Source organism: Mastigoproctus giganteus, chromosome 5, assembly GCF_048544385.1.
Source record: "Mastigoproctus giganteus isolate SK-2022 chromosome 5, ASM4854438v1, whole genome shotgun sequence".
Taxonomy (NCBI): Eukaryota; Metazoa; Arthropoda; class Arachnida; order Uropygi; family Thelyphonidae; genus Mastigoproctus; species Mastigoproctus giganteus.
In genome coordinates this window covers 206582705-206604291 of record NC_143579.1, presented here as the reverse complement: position 1 = coordinate 206604291, position 21587 = coordinate 206582705, and the positions used below count along the sequence as shown (strand labels likewise).

General features: G+C 38.0%; 1 protein-coding gene across 1 annotated transcript in view; it reads right to left on the bottom strand.

The window, feature by feature from the left end:
• Positions 1 to 2138: 2138 nt before the first annotated feature.
• LOC150086032 (DNA excision repair protein ERCC-6-like) overlaps positions 2139 to 21587 on the bottom strand; it is a 306101-nt gene continuing 286652 nt past the window's right edge. The window contains exons 18-19 of the mRNA XM_090374774.1: positions 2197 to 3254; positions 2139 to 2143 (exon numbers count right to left, since the gene is read on the bottom strand). Coding sequence (XP_090230900.1) covers positions 2139 to 2143; positions 2197 to 3254 — 1063 coding nt within the window. The remainder of the gene's footprint in view (positions 2144 to 2196; positions 3255 to 21587) is intronic.

Below are 21587 nucleotides of genomic sequence, written 5' to 3'. Positions count from 1 at the left end.
TAAAATACAGACGATTTAATCAACCAAGTTTCTTGGAAACAACTTTTTGCAACATATCTTTATCTTATCGCAGTTTTTTTTTTTTTTTTTTTTTTAGGAGCATTACCAATTAAGGCCATATTGCTCCGGGATATGCGGTGGTCATTCCCTGACCTTTCCACATCCTCCATATTTGGTGGTAACGGGCTTGAACCTCGGTCTAATCAAGAAGCATATGCTACGCACTGCTGCTCCTTCCCACCTGGCTACGGAGGCGCCTTATCGCAGTTATGGGGCTTGTGTGCTCTGACAACCTCAAGAGCCATGCTGGCAGTAGTGTAGCTACTAGTAGGGTCACCCAAGCCAGATGGGTCTTTGTGAGGTAGGAGCCAGACTAAGAGAGAGAGAGATACCTAGGAGAAGGAAATTCCAATTCAGAGCAGGGTAGGTGTGACTCTTCAGCCCAGTAAGGCAACATACCTAGGAGAAGATGCTCTAAATAACACCTCTGGATGAGGGCAGCAGCTACAGTACAGGCAATGAGTGGGGATAGAAGCTATCTGAATGGTCACTGTCCTGACAGCTTAGTGATATATTGTGTCAATACAGTACTGCAATGCAGAAAGCCAGCAGGGAAACTATTGCATTACTATATCCCTAGAACAATCAGCATGGCAAGAAACTAAAATACGCATTTCCACAGCTAATTATTAAGGGGAGAATGGAAGGAAGAAGAAAGCCTGGGAGATGTACACTGTGGCTTGATAACATTAAGAATTGGACAGGACTGAACACCGAGCAGCTGATAAGAGCTGCCAGAAATAGAGACATTTGGCTTGGTGGCTACCGACCTCCATTAGGAGATGGCACACAGAAGAGAGACATATATGAATTCAGACTTTAATGTCTTCATCTTAGTTGCCCACAATTTACAGCATATAGAACTACTTTCTGTAGAATGAGTGTCATTTTATATGTAAAATACAAAATAATAAAAGCGCCTACACTAATCCTTTCTTTTGCCTGTTACTTGGTGTCTGACAGATACTATTAATTTTTTGTTTTTTAAATTTTGAGAATTAAATCAAATTCTCCACCAATATTCTCTAAACAATGATGTGGCATTTTGTTTTCATTTCAATTTGAGTTAGAGGTTAGCTGTTTGTTTGGCATTTGACAGATGTCACATGATGTAACACATAAATAAATAAATTATTGTTTATTCTCACGACAGCTGAGACCACATATGGAATTAAAGGCAATCAGAATTGTGAATATTACAGTTCACAATGGTTCAGCAAATTTTCGTGGCAGTTTGTGGGGCTTGAACCTGCCATTTCTTTACTTGTAGCTTGCACACAGTAATCACTGATGTAGCAATCTTTTATAGAATTAAGGAAAATATATTTGCATCAATGGCATATTATAATTTGTCCATTTACATATAGATATTTTTCTGAAAATTGCTTATTTCTTCAAGGGAGAAATTTGGAGCATTTGCTGCCAACAGAGGGTTAAAGAAGTGACATTAGCCACCACGTTTTAGCATTTTGAATGAAACAGATTTTATTTTATGTGATGCAGATTATCTGAATTCCAAAGAAAATAACTTTCTCCGCAAATGAAATGAAATAATAACAACCAATGTATTTAAGGTAAAAATCATCACAGAAAAGAAATCAAGCTCAAAGTAAGCTACATAATTAGAATTATGCTTAAATGAATATACAATGGCAGAAATGATCACAGAAAACAGCTAAGCACATGCTTTGTATATGCTGTTCTCTGTGCTAAAAATAGCAGTCACAGCCTATTGGTGTGTTTAAGACAATTATTGATAAACTTGGTAGACTTGTATTTTAAATGCATAAAATAATGTAATGAAATCAAAGAAAAATATTCTGTAAGAGAATTTCAGGAAATCTAAGAAAAACCAAAAAAGTCAGCAAGTACATATATTCATAAAAATATTTATGCTGTACTTCTGGATGATACTTCAAGAACTACTAAATTAAATTTTAGATTTTAATACAAAAAAAAAAAAAAAAAAATCTGATTTTTGAATCAAAATTTCACAGAGTAATTAAAACATCTTACCTTAATCACTGGATCCACTATAACTTCTATCATAACTGAAATCACTATCTTCATCTGTTTTGCTATTCTCAATTTTCATAAAATATGAATTTTCTTCGGAGTTGCATTCTTCTCCTTTACTGTCCTCATAAGTTTCCATATAAGAGTTGTCTTCTGGCATGGTTTCTTCTGCTTCGGACTTGCCATCACTGCTATTTGCAATATCATCTTCTTCCTGACTCTCCTCACTTGTCCTTGTTTTAAAATTATCTTCTGATTTTACTTCAGTTGATTCATCATTTTCTGATTCTTCAACTTTTTCTTTGGAATCAGGAAAGTATTCATCTTCTGAATCAGAAACAAATAAACGTCTAGAAGCCGCTTTTTTTTTAATAATATGTAATGGGCTATCATTATCGCTTAAAATCTCAGAATTCTTTGAACTGAGAGGAATGTGAGCAGAAAATGATGCTTGTTTTGAATGTAAATTTGGACTAGAAGTAAAATTGGGAATTTCAATTGAAGCTTTCACTGCCTTTTGGAATGGACTCTGGCCACCTGGAGATATGCAACTAGATGGGATCCTTAAAGGTGTGATCCTTTTAGGAGGTATGATTTCATAGTTAGAAATTAATGACATATTTGCTGTTGTAAGAAACCCTTGAAAGGAAGATTCCACGTTACTATCTTTCTTTTTGCTAATAGTTGGAACATTTATGTTTTGCATTGTATCCGTATCTGCTTGTTTAGAAATAAGTTCTGAAAAGTTAGATTCTTTGTTTGTACAATTTTTCATCAGAATATTTTCTTGTGCTGAACTGTTGCCTTCATTACAATGAAGTTCTTTATTAATGTCCAGTTCAGATTTTAAATTAAGTTTATTTATTGATAAACTATCACTTTCTAAATTTACTGAATCTAAACTAAAGTAATTCTTGTCATCTTCATCAGTATCTTCAACATACATTGCTCTTATGCTAGAATTGCAAATGCTTGCATCTTGCATCCTACTTGAATTTTGGTCTGTATTTCCACCAGCACTTGATATTCTCTTAAAATATGCAGAAAATGACTTTCTCCATGTTTTCTTTTCACACTCATTATCTTCATCACTGTCAGTAACAATGATGTCACAACTTGTATTATTACTTGAAGGTATCAGGTCATGACTACTATCATGAGCAAAAAGACTGATATTGCTATGAAAATAAAAGTATACTGTTAAATTCAGTTTATGCATATTAAAACTTTACATCTACACAATAACTTATAATATTCATTACACATAGCTATTGTAAACTGTGATTTTTTAGTCTAATAATTATAACAATAACTAATAACATTACAACAGTACTTAGTAATAATAGCAGTAAACGATGCAAGAAAGCAAACTTGCAAACCATCAGCTAAAAAAACCTTCACACATCCCTTGTTCATCCCCTCCAATAATATTTGTCTCGTTCTTCTTTGAATTTATTCAAACTACCCATCTCCACAACAGATGGAATTCTGTTCCAACAATCAACCACTTGCTAGCTGAAGGCAAACTTCTACACATTTATCTTGAACCAGGATTTCATATCAGAAAATTTACAACCCTTTTGCTTTTTGTATACAAAATATGATCAATGGAAACATTACTTGGATAGACTGAATAACTGGCTTATGCCTCAACTTCGAAGATGAAGGCTGCTGTTTCATCTTACATCAAGATGATGCACCTCCTCATTTTCATGTGAGTTTCCAGAATATTACAATAATATTAGTACATAAATGATGGATGGGATGAGATACCAAAGAAAATAACACAGTGCTGCTAACCCTTTAACCACTAGACTTAACATCGTATGTAAAGGATGCTGCTGTGTTCATGCCATCATTTCCAACAGACATTCCTGAATGCACGCATACTGAAGTAGGTAGTAGCATCAGTTACCACAGTCATACTGATGATGGGCTGAAAAAAATAGTATACTAATAATTAACTTCTGCCACATGATTTCTGTAGCTCATATCAAGGGTCCATAGGAAATTTTCAGATATTCTCTGTCCATTTCATGTCCCAACAACAGTAACTGTTAATTTTAATTTTTTTCTAATTTTTTTTTTTATTGAAATTCCCTGTATTAAAATACAGAAAAAGCCGAAGAGTGATTAATGTAGGAAATAAAAGTTTGTTTCTTTTTAAACTGCTGCTCCTGCCCACCTGGCTACGGAGGCGCCGTATAGACAGTACAGGAAGGGAGGAGGTGTTATGCTGTTAGTTAAGAAACAAAATCTAAGGAAGTGCATCCAATTGATGTTGGTGGACAATGCAATGTTGAGTCTCTTTGGTGTGACATAAGCACTAGGAAAAGAAAAATGAGAGCAGGTGTGTGTTATAGGCCTAATGAATCTGATGAGTATAATGAGCAATTGCGCAGAGAAATAGAGTGGTCCAGTAAATCAGAATGTCTTATAATGGGGGATTTTAACTGGAACTTGCGTTTGGTCACTCGCACATTAACAAGACTTTTGTGGATTTATTGGATGACTGTTTTTTACATCAACATGTTTGAGAGGCAACCAAAGGGAGTTGTACTCTTGATCTGATTATCAGCAGTGATTATTCATGCATTAAGAATTTGCATTTGCAGATAAAGGAACCACTCGGTGACAGCGATCACAATGTACTGATGTGGGAATTATTTAAAGATGTAACTACCATCAAAACTAAAGGGAAGGGCTTTTGCTTTCGTAAAGGTGACTACAGGGGTCTCAGATAGTTTTTAAATTCTGTACAGTGGGATCAACTGATGATGTTACTAATGTTGAATTCTAAATGTAAAGCCTTCAGGGACTTAATTTTGGAGGCTACTAGGCTTTTCATTCCAACTAATAAATACTGTTCAAGGTTTAGGCCTAAATGGATGTCAGATTAATTAATGAGGCTCGTGGCAGAGAAGAAAAATGTATGGGATGCATATAAAGTATCAAGTGACACAGAAGCCTATGGCAGATATAAACTAGTCTGTAATCAAGTCACAAAGGAAGTTAGGCAAGCGAAGGCAGATTATGAGAAATCTTTGCAAAGGATGCAAAGAAAAACAGCAAAGAGTTCTTTACTTATGTAAAATCTAGAAGGAAGGGGATGAATCAGATTGTACCACTTATCATAGATGGGTTGACTATTGATGATCATACTGAGGTAGCTGATAAACTGAATGAGCATTTTGCATCTACATTCACACATGTGGAGTTATTCAATGAGGTGAATGCCAGAAGTTTATCAAACGCTAATAGGGAGCTAAATGATTGTGTAATAACTGAGAGCAAAGTGGAGGGGAAATTGTTGGAGTTAAACATAAGGAAGGCACCTGGGGTGGACAGGATCTATCCAGTTATCTTAAAGGAGGCAGCAAAGGAAGTAAGCAAACCCTTAGCCATAATTATGAGAGCTTCTTCAACTCGGGAGGTTCCCATGGACTGTGGTTCGTGGGAACCACAGTCCACACCTCCATTTGCACACCTCCATGTTCCCATGGAGGTGTGCAAATGTATCATCAATTCATAAAGGGGGTTCAAAAGGTGACACAAATAACTATAGATCTGTTAGTTTAACTAGTGTTCCAGAGAAAATAATGGAATCATTGGTTAACAAAGCATTGCAGGATCATCTAGATAAGACTGCAGTAATAGTTAAGACAGCATGTGTTTGTTAAAGGTAGGTCGTGTCTGACCAATTTGATTGGATACTATGATGTGGTCACAAAGGAACTGAATGCCAAAAATAATTTTGATATCATATACTTGGATTTCAGGAAATCTTTTGATACTGTTGCACATGGAAGACTGCTGTACAAATTGGAGAGGCATTAAGTGTAAGTTGCTACAATGGATAAAGGGATGGTTGAGTGGGAGACGACAGAGTGGTAATCAATGAACACAGCTCTTCGTGGTCAAATGTTATTAGTGGAGTTCGTCAGGGTTCGGTGTTGGGCCCATTGTTGTTTTGTACATTTATCAATATTGATAAAGGTATATCAGTTTTAATGTCCAAGTTTGCAGATGATACAAAGGTTGGCAGGATTGTTAACAACAGTAAAGATAGTATGCTACTTCAACTGGATCTAGACAAGTTGGGCAAATGGGCTGAGAATTTGTTGTTGTTGTTATTATTTGGTTTTTAGGAGCATTAGCAACTAAGGCCATATTGCTCCGGGGATATGCCATGGTCATTCCCTGACCTTTCCGCATCCTCCGTATTTGGTGGTCACGGGCTCGAACCACGGTCTAATCAAGAAGCGTGTGCTACGCACTACTGCTCCTGCCTACCTAGCTATGGAGGTGCCCTTGGGCTGAGAAGTGGCAACTGAAGTTTAACATTGACAAATGCAAAGTACTGCATATGGGTAGCAATAACCGAAGAGAAACGTGCCAACTGTGTAGTACTACACTCAGGGAAGTGGAAAGTGAAAAAGACCTGGTGGTAATTGTGCAGTCAAATACGAAGTTTGCTGAGCAGTGCAGATGGGCTGCCAGGGCAGGTTATGGAGTCTTGTCATTGATATATAGGCATTTTGCTAGCAGAGACACGGGGGGGGGGGATCATCCCGTTATACAAGGCAAAGGTCAGGCCACACCTAGAGTACTGTGTACAGGTCTGGAGGCCTCATTTTAGGAAGGATGTAGAATTGTTAGAACAAGTACAAAGAAGGGCAACAAGATTGGTGAGGGGAACGGAGGGGTGCTCTTACAAAGAAAGGCTTAAGTTCTGCAAATTGCAGTGCCTGGAGAATAGGCACCTGCGAGGTTGTTGTTGTTGCTGCTGCTGCTATGAAAGTTAACGACACGGTCTGCTAGGGCCATATTGTGTCTTTCTAACGGTTAATAGGAAATACTAACTATATTATAATATCTATTATATTTTTTGGTATATTCCTATGTTATTTAAGAAGGCAAACAGTTCTGTTTTATTAGTGTCAATCTCCAAGAATCTGTAATAATGTTAGTGAAGACTGTGCATTAGCACATGATTTAAAGCTGATTGAGCAGATATTGAGAAGGTAAGGACAGTCTACTAATAAATGATGAATAGTCAGTTGTACATGACATGATGTGCATTGAGGAGCACTGTCATTCTTTAATAGATAGAGGTGTGTGAGTCAGGTATGCCCAATTCTTAGCCGTCCTAGAATTACTTCTTCTCGTCTGCTTTTCCGAAAGCTGGAGAGCCACAGCTTCGTATCTGGTTTTATTCGGTAAAGTTTGTACTCTGGATAATCTCTCCAGATTGTTGACCATCTATTGTAACAGGCTTTATGGATGATTGGTTTGAAATCGGTATATGGCACTTTAAAGGTCTTTAAAAAAGAAGCATCTGGTTGTTTGGCTGCAAGATCTGCTTTTTCATTACCTGCTATCCCACAATGCCCTGGGATCCAGCATAATGTCACAATTTTGTTTGACTGATTACATGCAAGTAATTTAGAATGTATTTCTTTTATTACAGGGTGAGAGGAGTTGATATTACTGCTTATGGCAGAGACAGTGCTGAGCGAGTCAGTGTATATTAAAGCAGACAGAATTAGAAGTTCAGTAATGTGATCCAGAGCTAAGTTTATGGCATAAAGCTGAGCAGTGAAGATACTGCATTCTACTGGTAATGAAACAGAAGTGGTGAATGATGGGAATATTACCACATTCGTCCCAGTTTTTGATCCATCTGTATAGATTTCACAGTCCTGTGAATGAGAAAATAGTAGTAGTGGCATATGATGCAAGAAAGCATGTGTATGAGCTTATGCAGCATCAGCCAAAAAAAAAAAAAAAAAAAAACACACACACCATTCCCTCCAAATGCTTGTCCAGTTCCTCCTTAAATTTGTTCAACCTATCAACTTCCACAACGACAGATGAAAGTTTGTTCCAGCAATTAACCACCCACTGGCTAAAGTCAAATTTCCGCACATCTATTCTACATCTGTCTTTTCTTAATTTGAATTTATGCTCCCTTAGGTTTGTAATCTGAACAAGTGGAAGGATCCCATCAGAATTCAGCATGCTCAACCCATTCAAGGCCTTATACACCTCAATCAGATCACCGCGCAGGTGCCTAGTCTCCAGCCACTGCAATTTACAGAACTTAAGCCTCTCTCTTGGTAAGAGGTTCCCTTCATTCCCCTCACCAATCTTGTTGCCCTTCTCTGTACACGCTCAAGCAAATCTACATCCTTCCTAAAATTAGGCCTCCAGACGTGGCCTGACCATTGCCTTATACAGAGGGATAATCACCTCCTTTTCTCTGCTAGCAAAATCCCTATATATCATTGACAAAACCCCATGACCTGCCCTGGCAGCCTGTCTGCATTGCTCAGAAAACTTCATATCTACCTGCACAATTACTCCCAGGTCTTTTTCATTTTCTACCACCTTAAGTGCAGTACCACACAGTTGGTACGTTTCTCTGGGGTTACTTCTACCCATATGCAGTACTTTGCATTTGTCAAGGTTAAACTTCAGTTGCCACTTCTTAGCCCATTTGCCCAAATTATCTAGATCCTGTTGCAGTAGCACACTGTCATTACTATCATTAACAACCCTGGCAACCTTTGTATCATCTGCAAACTTCGACATTAAGCCTGATATACCTTCATCAATATCATTGATAAATATACAAAACAACAGTGGACCAACACCAAACCCTATGGGACTCCACTAATAACATTAGTCCACGAAGAGCAGCACCCATTGATTACCACTCTCTGTCTTCTCCCACTTAACCATCCTTTTATCCATTGTAGCAACTTACCCATAATACCATTCTGCTCCAATTTGTACAATAGTCTTTCATGCGCAACAGTGTCAAAAGGTTTCCTGAAATCCAAATATATGATATTAAAATTATTTTTTGCATCCAGTTCCTTTGTAACCACATCATAATATCCTATCAAATTTGTCAGACAAGACTTTCCCTTAACAAACCCATGCTGTGTCTGAATTATTGCTGCAGTCTTGTCTAGATGATCCTGCAATGCATCTTTAATCAGTGACTCCATTATTTTACCCGGAACAGAAGTTAAACTAACTGGTCTGTAATTACTCGTGTCACACTTCGATCCCCCTTTGTGAATTGGGGATACATTTGCACATCTCCAGTCCATGGGAACCTCTCCTGAGTCCAAGGACGCTCTCATAATTATGGCTAAGGGTTTGCTTAGTTGCTTTGCCGCCTCCTTTAATATAACTGGATAGATCCCATCCATCCCAGGTGCTTTTTCTTATGTTTAACTTCAACAATTTCTCCTCCACTTTGCTCTCAGTTATTACAAAATCATTAAGTATCCTGCTACAATTTGATAACCTTCTGCCATTTTCAAACCTTAATAAATCCTAAGCAAAATACTGATTCAGTTTGTTTGCTATCTGAGCAGGATCATCAACAGTCGAACCATCGATGTCAAGTGGACCAATCAGATTCATTCCCTTCCTTTTAGAGTTTATATAAGTATAGAAATCCTTGCTGTTTTTCTTAGCATCTTTTGCCAAGGATTTCTCGTAATCTGCCTTCGCCTGCCTAACCTCCTTTGTGACTTGATTACAGGCTAGCTTATATATGCCATAGGCTTCTGAGTCGCTTGATAATTTATATGCATCCCATGCATTTTTCTTCCCTGTTACGAGTCTCATTAGTTCATTAGATAACCATTTAGGCCTAAACCTTGAACAATATTTCTTAATAGGTATGAAACTTTTAGTAGCATCCACGATTAATTCCTTGAATGCTTCTCACTTAGAATTTACTGTTTGTTACATCGTCAGTTGATCCCACTGTACAGAATTTAAAAACTTTCTGAGACCACTGTACTCACCTTTATGGAAGGAAAAACCCTTTCCTTTACCCCTGATGGTAATTATATCTTTAAGTAAATCCCACATCAGTACACTGTGATCACTGCCACCTAGTGGTTCCTTTATCTGAAAATTCTTAATACACGAATGATCACCGCTGATAACCAGATCAAGAGTATTACTCTCTCTCTCTCTCTCTCTCTCTCTCTCTCTCTCTGGTTGCCTCTCGAACATGCTGCTGCTGCAGAAAACAATCATCCAATAAATCCACAAAAGTCTGACTAGTGTGTGAATGACCAACCCACAAGTTCCAGTCAATATCTGGGAAGTTAAAATCCCCATAAGACATTCTGATTTACTGGCCCACTATTTCTCTGTATAATTGTTCATTGTACTCATTTGAGTCATTAGGCCTATAACACACTCCTACTCTTATTTTTGCTTTCTCAGTGCTTATGTCACACCAAACTGACTCAACAGTGCACTGTTCATTTATATCAACTGGAAGCAGTTCTTTTGATTTTATGTTTTTCTTAATTAACAGCATAACACCTCCTCCCTTTCTATCCTGTCTATCCTTTCTGTACACATTGTACTCCCCAAATTCAGGTCTGCATTCCTTATATCTGTGTGACACCACGTCTCTGCTATCCAACAATATCTGCCTTTGATGTCTTAACCAACACTTCAAATTCATCAAATTTATTTACTATACTTCTAGCATTGGTATACATGCCCCTATTCCTATTCCTAGTTACCCTAACACATCCCACATACCCACCTATTTCAGGATGACTGCCATCCGTCCCTGAAACCCCCAACACCCCTCGCTCCAGGTCGCTACTTATTCTATTAGAAGTTGTGCAAGAATCACCTTCACCTCTGCCTACGGCTACTGTTAAACTATTAGTCCTTTTATCCACCAAGCTATCAGTTTTCCGACCCACTTAACACTGCCTCGATAGCATCAGCAAATATTCTTGCACCCTTTTTATTTAAGTGTATCCCATCCCTGTAGAAGCAGTCTCTCCTGTTAACAAGTACAGACCGGGCTGAAAAAAATTCTATCCCTTGAGCCTTGCGCAATCTTTCCAGGGCCGAATTGATCAACAAGGCTCTCATCATATACTCCCTCCTATCGTGTCTGGGCAGAATTGCAGAATAAGTTGCATGTAACTGCGTGATATTTGAAGAAGACAGGGTGTTCTTTCCCCACCGTTGAAAATAGCCATCGTATATTGCACAGATATTTGTCCAGGGTGGATCTGGTGGTGTCATGTCCTGAAATATATTGCCGATTTCTATATTCCATGATTGAACCAGTTCTTTAAATCTAAGGGGAGAAGGTGGTCAGTTTTCATTTGGTTTACTGTTGTAAAATGTCTCCCATTCGGTATTGTACAAACATCTCCAAGTAGGGTGAGAGGGAGGACTGCGAATTTTTGTGGCATACATCAGAAGTAATGTTTTTCTGCAAAGATGTAAGGGATGTTCATGGGCTTCGATGTATAGGCTTTGAACCAGGGAGGTTCTGAAAGCCACTAGAGTGACTCTCAGAGCACTGTGCTGGATGGTGTTTAATTACTCTAAAGTACTTTTTCTAGCGGAGTCATACACTGGAGAACCATAGTCCAAGCGCGACCTGATGAGAGCTCTATAAAGATGGACGAGGGTATATCGTTAAGTGCCCCATGACATGGATAACACACACCGCAGGATGTTCGATTTCGTCAAGCAGATGGTTCGAAGATAGGCCACATATGCTTGAAAATTCAGTTTCCGATCTAGCATCAGGCCAAGGAAACGAACGGTGTGAACTAGAGGAACTGGCACGTTATTTATCATTAGCTCTGGATCAGGATGAAGCGACCATTTCTGTTCAGCGAATTGGTATCCATTGCGTAAGGTCCAGGATTGAACTTTAGTTATTGCCATCTGGAGCTGTCTTTCAATGGTATTCATACTTTTCGATTGGCAGGATATGGTGAATCGTCAGCATACATGTATACTTCAATCGTTTTTGGAAGATCTTCCAATATATTGCTGACCCTAATAGCAAATAGGGTTGGACTCAATATCGAACCCTGGGGTATACCCTCTTCTTGAGTGTGAGGTGCTGACAGCACGTTTCGATATCGGACTTGAAATGTGCGTAATTTTAAAAAGTTCTGAATTATTAAAGGGAGGTAGCCTCTCAGTCCTAACTGATGCATATCTTTCATGATACCATGACGACATGTGGTGTCAAATGCTTTATGAATATCCAGGTTGACCATCACTAGATGTTGCCTCTTGACGAATGCGTTATAAATGTCAGATTCAATTTTTACAAGTAAATCTAGGGTGGACCTGTTTTTACGGATTGTTTGTTTGTTATTTGGTTTTTAGGAGCATTAGCAACTAAGGCCATATTGCTCCAGGGATATGCGGTGGTCATTCCCTGACCTTTCCCCATCCTCCTTATTTGGTGGTCACAGGCTCGAACCCCGGTCTAAATCAAGAAGCATGTGCTACGCACTGCTGCTCCTACCCACCCGGCTACGGAGGTGCCATTTTTACAGAATGTCATACTGATAATCTGAGAGTAGATTTTGGGAGTCTAGACTCCAGGTGAGCCTCTTATGCACCATCCTTTCAAATATTTTGCCCAAACAGCTTGTCAATGATATCGGTCTATAATTCTGAATTCGAGAAGGATCTTTCCCGGGTTTTGGTATAGCACAAATATAGGAATGATGCCAAGAGAGAGAGAGGACATGTATTTTCTGAAAAGATCCGGTTGTAAAAGAGCAGTAGTATGCATAGGGCAGGTTATGCATAGGGTGTGAGTGCCCTATGCGTAGTATGCATAGGGCACTCACATAGGTGCTGGAGCATACCGTAGTGAACGACATCTGGTCCAGCTGCTCTAGATGGAGATTTGCTCAGGGATTCTTTGAGTTCAGCTAGGGTAAACTTTTGGTTATACGGAAGTGCGCGACTAGTTGAAAAATTCAATTTAATACGTTGAAAGTTGGTCATATAAGAGGAGGAGGAGGCAGAAATATTATAGAAAGATTCTGCTAAAGCATTTGCAATATCATTAGGAGCAGATAAGTCCTGTCTGTTCGATTCTATTATTGGAGACTGTAATGGTAGAAATTTGCCATTAAGTGCTTGTATTTTTTTACAGATTATCCGAGTGTCTGCATTTTTGTTAATAGTTGAGGCAAAATTAATCCAGGAGTCATGTTTTGCTTTTTTCCTAATTTGTCTAGCTCTGGCTCTGAGTTTTTTGAAAACAATTAGGTTGGCGGTAGTTGGAAATTTGCGAAACTGGTTCCAAGCACAGTTTTTTTTCTTCTCTTTTAACTTTTGAGCAATCTTCATTCCACCACTGGTTTTGGTGTACCCGTTTGCACTGACCGGATTTTGGAATGGAAATTTCGGCTGCCGAAAATATATGGCTGGTAATGTGTTTGGTTACGTCATCAATATGTTGTTGCTGTACATACTGTTTGTTGAGTAGGACACAAGTAAAGTAGTTTTTCCAGTCTGCTTTGTGGAAATTCCAAGATGTACGGGCTGTAGGGCATGATGACCTGTTTGTATTGAGCTGATGATGAGAAAGTGGTCACTGTGGAAAGGATCATTCAACACCAACCATTCCATGCTTGGAAAAGGAGATGCTGATCAGGTGGATAAGTCTATGGCAGATGTTGTACCTGTAGGTAATTGAACGTGAGTTGGAGAGCCAGTGTTTAATACAGTCAGATTATGGTTATCTAGGAATGTTTCAATTAATTGGCCTCTCCTATCCATAGTGGAAGATCCCCACAATGGATGGTGACTGTTGAAATCACAGGGTAAACAGACAGGAGGTGGCAGTTGTGTTAAAAGGTTGTTGAATACAGTCTGGGAACAAGGATAATTAGGTGGCATATAAACAGATGCAAGGATTAATGATATTCCCATTGCCATCCGAACTGCTACAACTTCTAGAGAGGTTTCTAGTTGGAGATGTCTTGATGGTATGGTAGTTTTGACAAGAATATCTACCCCTCCACGAGGTTATGTTATGTGGTTTTTAGGAGGATTAGCAACTAAGGCCATATTGCTCCGGGATATGCAGTGGTCATTCTCTGACCTTTCTGCATCCTTCATATTTGGTGGTGACGGGCTCGAACCCCGGTCTAATCAAGAAGTGTGTGCTACACACTGCTGCTCCTTCCCACCTGGCTACGTAGACGCCTACCCTCCACGAGGAAGAGTCAGAATCCCTGTCTCGCCGAAACATAGTATAGTCAGGCCACACCTTGAGTACTGTATACAAGTCTGGAGGCCTCATTTGAAGAAGGATGTTGATCTGCTGGAACGAGTACAGAGAAGGGCAACAAGATTAGTGAATTGAACAAAGGGTTGCTCTTACGAAGAAAGGCTTAAGTTCTGCAAATTACAGTGTCTGGAGACTAGGCACCGGCGAGGTGATCTGATGGAGGTGTATAAAGCCTTGAATGGTTTGAGCATGCTCAATGCCGATGGGATTCTTCCTCTTGCCCAGAATAATCACCTGAGAGGGCACAAATTCAGATTGATGGTGGTTGGTGGAACAGACTTCCATCCCTTGTTGTGGAAATTGATAGCCTAAATAAATTTAAGGCTCAGTTGGACAGGTATTTCGAACGAACGGAGGGGTGAAGTGGAAGTGTTTTTTTTTTTTTTTTGGCTGATGCTGCATAAGCTTGCTTTCTTGCATCATGTGCCTCTTCTAATGCTAATTTTTGAATTTGAGTGAAACCTTTGGTGATAAAAATGTTTCTTGTAAGCATACTTCTACTGCGTTAGTTTGCATGAGTAAATCATTCAGGTCATCTATATTACTGCATAATCCTCTGCAGTTCCATTGTAGGAAATTGTTCATTGATTGGGTTTATTTGAGGTGGATTGATTTGACTGTTTTTTCTGAGGTTTCTGTCTGTTTTGTTTTGATTTTTAATTTCTGGAAAGGTTGGGCATCCTGTGTCCATGGTATCATTGGCATGTAATTCTAGTATTGTGTCTTCGTCCTCTGACTGAACCTCAATTTCCATGTTGCTATAGCGTGGCTTCACTTTCTGGTTTTCAACACTAACAGATTTTGTTGTTTCAGACGAGGTTGAGATGGCATCAGTTGGGACACTGATTGGCGTATTGGTGGTTTCATTAATTGTAGATTTTTTATTGCACGTTAGCATAGTTTTGGCCCAGGAGGCAAAGGAAATGTTTGGTTCTATGGAGACATCTGTTTGAGTTGCAGTTGACCGGCTGTTTTTAGTGACCGAAGGGTATGATCGGCTAGGCATGGTTAACAGTATTTGCTTCCTTGTGGGTATGTGACTTTATGCTCCACTTTGTATTTCTGGATTTGTTTGCCTGTTTTCCAAAGGTCACATGCTTTAGAAAATGCAAGATGGCTTCCTTTACAGTTAGAGCAAGTAGGAGTGGAAGCTGTACAGTCTTCTTGGGAATGCTCCTTAGAGCCACAAATAGGACACACCATTGCCTTGGCATGCCGTCTGAGAATGGCCATACTTCTGGCACTTAAAGCAGCGAATGGGATTTGGGATGTAGGGCCGAATCTTGCAATTTAAATAACCTGTTTTAACAGAAGATGGAAGAATCAGAGTACTAAATGTCAAAATGATGGACCTGGTTGGTAGTAGGATGCCATTTTTTTTTGGTCATTATTCTCTGCGTATGAGTCACTTTTTGTTCCCTGAATTCTTGTATTATTATCTCTTCTTCCGACATGGATAGCAAGTCCCATTCGCTGATAACGCCTCTAGAGGTGTTCAGAGTGTTATGGGGCATAACTGACACTGGAATACTGTTAAATGATGTTAATTTTAACAGCTTCTCTGAATGAGTTGTCTTAGAAGTTTCAATTAGAAGGTCCCCAGATTGGAGACGTTTAACCATTTTAGGAGATCCACAAACTGACTCTAAACATTTCTGTATAAGAAAAGGCGATAGTTGGCCAAGAGGTTGCGTGGATAATGAGTGCATTATAAGAAATGCTGGCACGTCTTTATTCTGATTTTCCATCCGTAGTTGCTTCGGATAATTGGAGTCATGGTCGATGTCAAGAATTTCTGATCTTGAACTCGAGGTTGCTAAAGATGGATAGTTACTTATATCCATGTTGGTTCCTTTTGGCCCTGGGGGTTTGTCTTTAATTCCCAGGTTACCGGCCGCACCTCGGGGAGGCAGGAGCAGTGTCACGAAGTGACCAAGCGGCTATTAGTTGTATTAGTAATAAAGAAAAAAGAAACAAAGGTTTCTTTCCTTTCTGGGCCTTTGCCTCCTTCTTGTAGAACGAAAGAGCTACTGAAATATAAAATGAGGAAAACGGTATTCAGAAATAAACAGAATATATAATGGCAAAAGCTCTTTAGATAGCTCGCTTTGAGAAACACATTGAGATCGATTGGCCACGGAACGCTTGGCATCCAGGGCCACCTGAGAGGTGATTTGATTGAGATGTATAAGGCCTTGAATGGGATGAGTAAGCTGAATGCTGATGGGATTCTTCTTCTTGCTCAGATTAAGAACTTTAGGGGGCCTAGATTCAAATTGAGGAAAGACAGTTGTAGAATAGATGTGCGGAAATTTGCCTTTAGGCAGTGGGTAGTTGATTAGTGGAACAGACTTCCATCTTTTGTTGTGGAAGTTGATAGCCTAAATAAATTTAAGGCTGAGCTGGACAGGCATTTGGAACGAATGGAGAGGTTTTTTGGCTGATGCTGCATAAGCTTGCTTTCTTGCATCGTTTGCCTCTACTACTGCTAACTTATAAAAAAAAAAAAAAAGGTGGCTTGCCGAAATTCACTGTGAGAATTTTGTGCATAAAATACAGGAACTCCCTGATTTACGTATGGGTTGCGTTTCGCGGAACTCTACGTAAGTCGGAATTTCTCCCATGCTTGTGCAGCACTTGCAGCTGTGCTCACAGAATTGATTTAATCAAAAAAGAAATGTTCAACAAACATAAAAATAGAATTATCTATTGTATTTTTTCAATTTTTTATCTCATGCACAGGAAAAATTACAAAAGCATGCAATTTAAAAAAAAGTTCAAAATTATAAAATTACAAAAAAAAGAGGAAATACACATAATGTCAGTACGTTTTTAGATTTATCGTTACCAGAATCAGTCTTCAGCTGATAAAGTACACCACCATGGAGGTTGAGGGCTGTGGAGATTTAGAAGGGGTCAGCCACTCAACTCTACAAAAGAACATATTTATGGATGACTGGACGGTGGCTTTTTTTCTCTCATCGAAGATTTCTTTGTAGCAAGCAAGCATATCATTCACCCCCTCTGTTAACTTTTAAGAATTACTGTCAGGGTCCATCTTCTCAAACCTTGCCATTGCCAATGCAATTTCACGAAATGTCACTGCCATCTCTCTCTTGTGATGAAGCATCTCAGTTCCTCATTTGGTTAATCTTGAGCTTTGTCAGCATTTTCTTCTTTCACTATCACTACCTGCAAGTCAGTAAGTTCTTCGTTAGATAATTCCTTCTCTTCTTCCTTTATTAATTCCTCCATGTCTTTGGCATCAACCTCCAACTGAAGTAGCTCTGAAACCTTTACAATCTTATCTGTAACCTCTTCATATCATTCGTCTTTTTCAAATCCTTCGAAGCCTCTCGTGTGTCGTGGGCATATTTTCTTCCATCTACCATTTAAACAACTTTTGTAATTTCTGTCCAGGCCTTATTAATGTTTAAGATGGCATGGTAAATATTGTAAGATTTCCAAGTCTCTTAACGTAAAATTTTTCTAATTGTCTACTGCAGACAATGCCTGAGCAAATGTGCATAAATAGCATGCATTTAAAATCGAAATAACACCCTGATCCATAGGTTGGATGAGTGGAGTCGTGTTTTGTGGTAGAAATATGACTCTATATGACTCGAATTGAAATCGTCTAGATGCATAGGGTGTCCAGGAGCATTATCTAAAAGAAGCAAAATCTTAAAAGGAATGTCGTTATCTTTACAATATTTTTCAACCTCAGGAATGAGGCAGCATTTAAACCAATCCTCGTGAGATATTGTTATCCATACTCTCTGGTTCGATCGGAAATGCACAGGTAGGGTGGCTTTATTGATGCCCTTAAATGCATGAGGATTTCCAGAATGGTACACAAGCAGTGGTTTTAATCTGTAATCTCCCACTGCATTAGCCCCAAGCAAGAGCATGGCCCTATCTTTTGATGCCTTGAAACCTGGCATTGTATCTGGTATGTTTTTCCCAATACAGAGCAGTCTTGTCAAGGTTAAAAATTTGCTGTGTTGAATAGCCGCCTTCATGAATAATTTTTTCCAACACATCATAAAATTTCGCTGCAGAATCTGCACTGGCAACTTCATCGCATACTTTAGCATTGTGGAAACCAATATGATGCTTGCCATGAACTTGGGTTGGGGGTTCACTGTACTTATCCTTAATATCTTTATAAATACTTGTTGCTTTTGCTTGAATGGCCATTAGACTCAAGGGCACTCACTTCTGAATCTGATTTTTAATCCATATTATTAACAGCTGTTCCATCTTCGATATAGCACCTGAACGCTGTTTTGAGATCACTATTGATCTTAAGTGCGTTGATCCTTTGACATGTTCTTTTATACGTGCGCTGTCCTTTAAAATAATATTCACTGTTGAAGCAGCGAGACCTTATTTCCCTTGCAATAGATGACAAACTTTGTCCTGCTTTGTACTTAATCATTTTCATCTTCATTTCTAAATTAATTTTGTTTAGTTTCCTGGCACTACCACCACTTGCACTTTTCGTTGGTTGCTTTCCCTTCATCATTGTAATATTAATTACGAATTAAGAGAAGTTTCTGAAAATTTGTTTTTTATATGATTGAAAATTTCAGTGAAAGGGAACACATTCCGCCATAATAGTGTTAAAACCCACACAATTGCAGTTATCGGTATTATTGCAAATGCAATAAGATCGAGTTTACTACCCATTTATAATTATTTTTATTGTTTTATGGTCGTGACCTCCAGAAACGTACTTTAGAAAAATATCACAAAGGTGTTCAAAATTGATTCTTATAACGGGAACATATGATTACGATGAAAGGGTAGTGCAATTTCTATTATAAATATGACCTTTTAGAGAGATAAATAGCTTAGTAATATAGCGAAAATTTCAACTTCCAAGGACTTGGAACAAATTGCAAAAAAAGAATAAAACAAACAAAAAAAAAAAACTCCGATGTGTTATTGGGTTCACATTACGATATTTTCATGATGCCTCCATTTATTCCTACAGGATGCAAAATACGTTTCCACGATTTTTTTGAGTTTACACCAGCTGGCAAAAACCTATGTAAAGTTTAATTTCCGTAAGTAGAGTATTATGTAAGTCTCAGAGTTCCTGTACTCATGTGTCATACTCATTTTGAAGCTAGTTGATTAACTGGTGTGAGAGTGTCAATAGTAATGATCCAGCCAAGACAGCACATCATTCCCGAAAAGAGTTTGTAATCACACAAGATAGTTTTGTAGATAACATAGGTAAGTTAATAATTATTAAAAGAGATAGGCCAAAACTCACTGCTAATGCATAACCAACAATAATTGGAGAAATTGAACCACATTTCACTGAGAATTTGGCAAAAAAGAAGGCACAAGTGGAGTGAAGTGAATGGGAAGAACACCAGCTAGCTAGTGCCATTAAAGAAATGTATGGTTACTTATACCGAACAATTCGATATCTCAAAAACTACTTCTCCTAATGATATTATATCATATCTGTAAAAAAGTGATTTTTCTTTGTCATATTTTTGTAAAATAATTATGATTTTGATCGTGATTTTCATAATTATGAAAATAATTAATATGGAATATCCAATGGTTTGTGGAAGTACTGTTGTTTTTTCATGTTTGGAGTTTCTGTTGTTTTATAGGCAGACAAACTATCACAGTACAACTGGAAGGTTTGAAAGTGCATCTTATAAAGACTGGTACTAAACAAATTATTGAAGTTTTGCTTACAATTTGCAGTAAAGTCAGTACAACACATGCAATTATAAGCATGAAACTTGCTATGAAGAATTAAGTGATTTCAAACAAGTTAAATGATGCTGATAAGAGGAAGTTAGTTTCTTATGGAACAAATTCAGATGATAGAAATACCAAAAATTTAAAGATTTTCCCCCTGACACTTATCTTTTTGCTTTTAAAATGTACTTGTCGTCAACTTCAATATAAAGAAATTAGAGAAACAAATTTTCTTACACTTCCTCATCAAAGAACATTGTAAAATGTAACTAAAAAATTAAATGTCACTAGTGATAATTCTGAGGCATAATCAAAGTATTTAAAAAAAAAAAAAATCATTCTCTAAAAAAGATAATAAGAAAATTGTTTCATTCTCAATTGATGGAATCTATTTAAATGATACTTTAACATTTAAAGCTGGTTGATTAATCAGTGTGAGTATCAAATAGTAATGATCCAGCCAAGACCGGACATGTGTTCTTTGTATCCTCCATATTTTCCAAATATAAGAAAGTTGTTGGTATAGACCAATTACATTTTCATACTGCTAATTTTTTAAGAAATTTAAGTGAATTGGGACTGCATGTGATCAAAGTGTTGTTACAGATAACAATGCAATTAACAGCTCAATGTTCAAAAAGTTTCAAAAGCATACTTCTTGCAATGCTGCAGTTGTAAGTCCATATGATAACAAAACTGCACTGTACTTATTGTTTGATCCAGTACACATATCAAAAAGAAAGAAATAACTGGGTTAACCTTAAACAAAGTAAATGTTTTAATTTTCCTGATTTCCAAGACTGAAAAAATACTAAATGCTAATTTTAATAATCTATAACATGCGGTGTCTTATCAATGATATATAGGAATTTTTCTAGCAAGGAAAAGGAGGTGATTATCCCCTTGTATAAGGCAATGGTCAGCCAAACCTTGAGCACTGTGTACAGGTCTGGAGGCCTCATTTTAGGAAGAATGTAGAGCTGCTGGAACGAGTACAGAGAAGGGTAACGAAAGGTTGCTTTTACGAAAAAAGGCTTAAGTTCTGCAAATTGCAGCATCTGGAAACTAAGCACCAGTGAGGTGATCTGATTGAGGTGTATAAGGCTTTGAACGGTTTGAGCAAGCTCAATGTTAATGAGATTCTTCCTCTTGCCCAGATTAATTGCTTAAGGGGATATAAATTCAAATTGAGGAAAGACAGTTGTAGAATAGATGTGTGGAAATATGCCTTTAGCCAGTGGGTGGTTGATTGCTGGAATAAACTTCCATCTGTTGTTGTTGTGGAAGTTGACAGCTTAAATAAATTCAAGGAAGAACTATACAAACATTTGGAGTGAATGGATGGGTGAAATGGAAAACTTTTTTTTTCTTTTTCTGGCTGATGCTATATAAGTTGCTTTCTTGCATCATATGCCTCTACTAATGCTAATATTTATAAGTTAGAAAAAGAAAAAATTTGAAAATACAGTTGGGCCTTAAATGCAGATTTAGTGTTAAAATAACAATAATATGTTAGAGTTTTTCCAATAATTATTTCTCCTGAATATGAGTATAATTTCCTTCACCATAATAATCAGTTTGCAGCATCAACATTGATGCATATTTGTAAATTGCAACTGGGATACATGTCATTACAAAGAAGAGCAACCACTCTTGA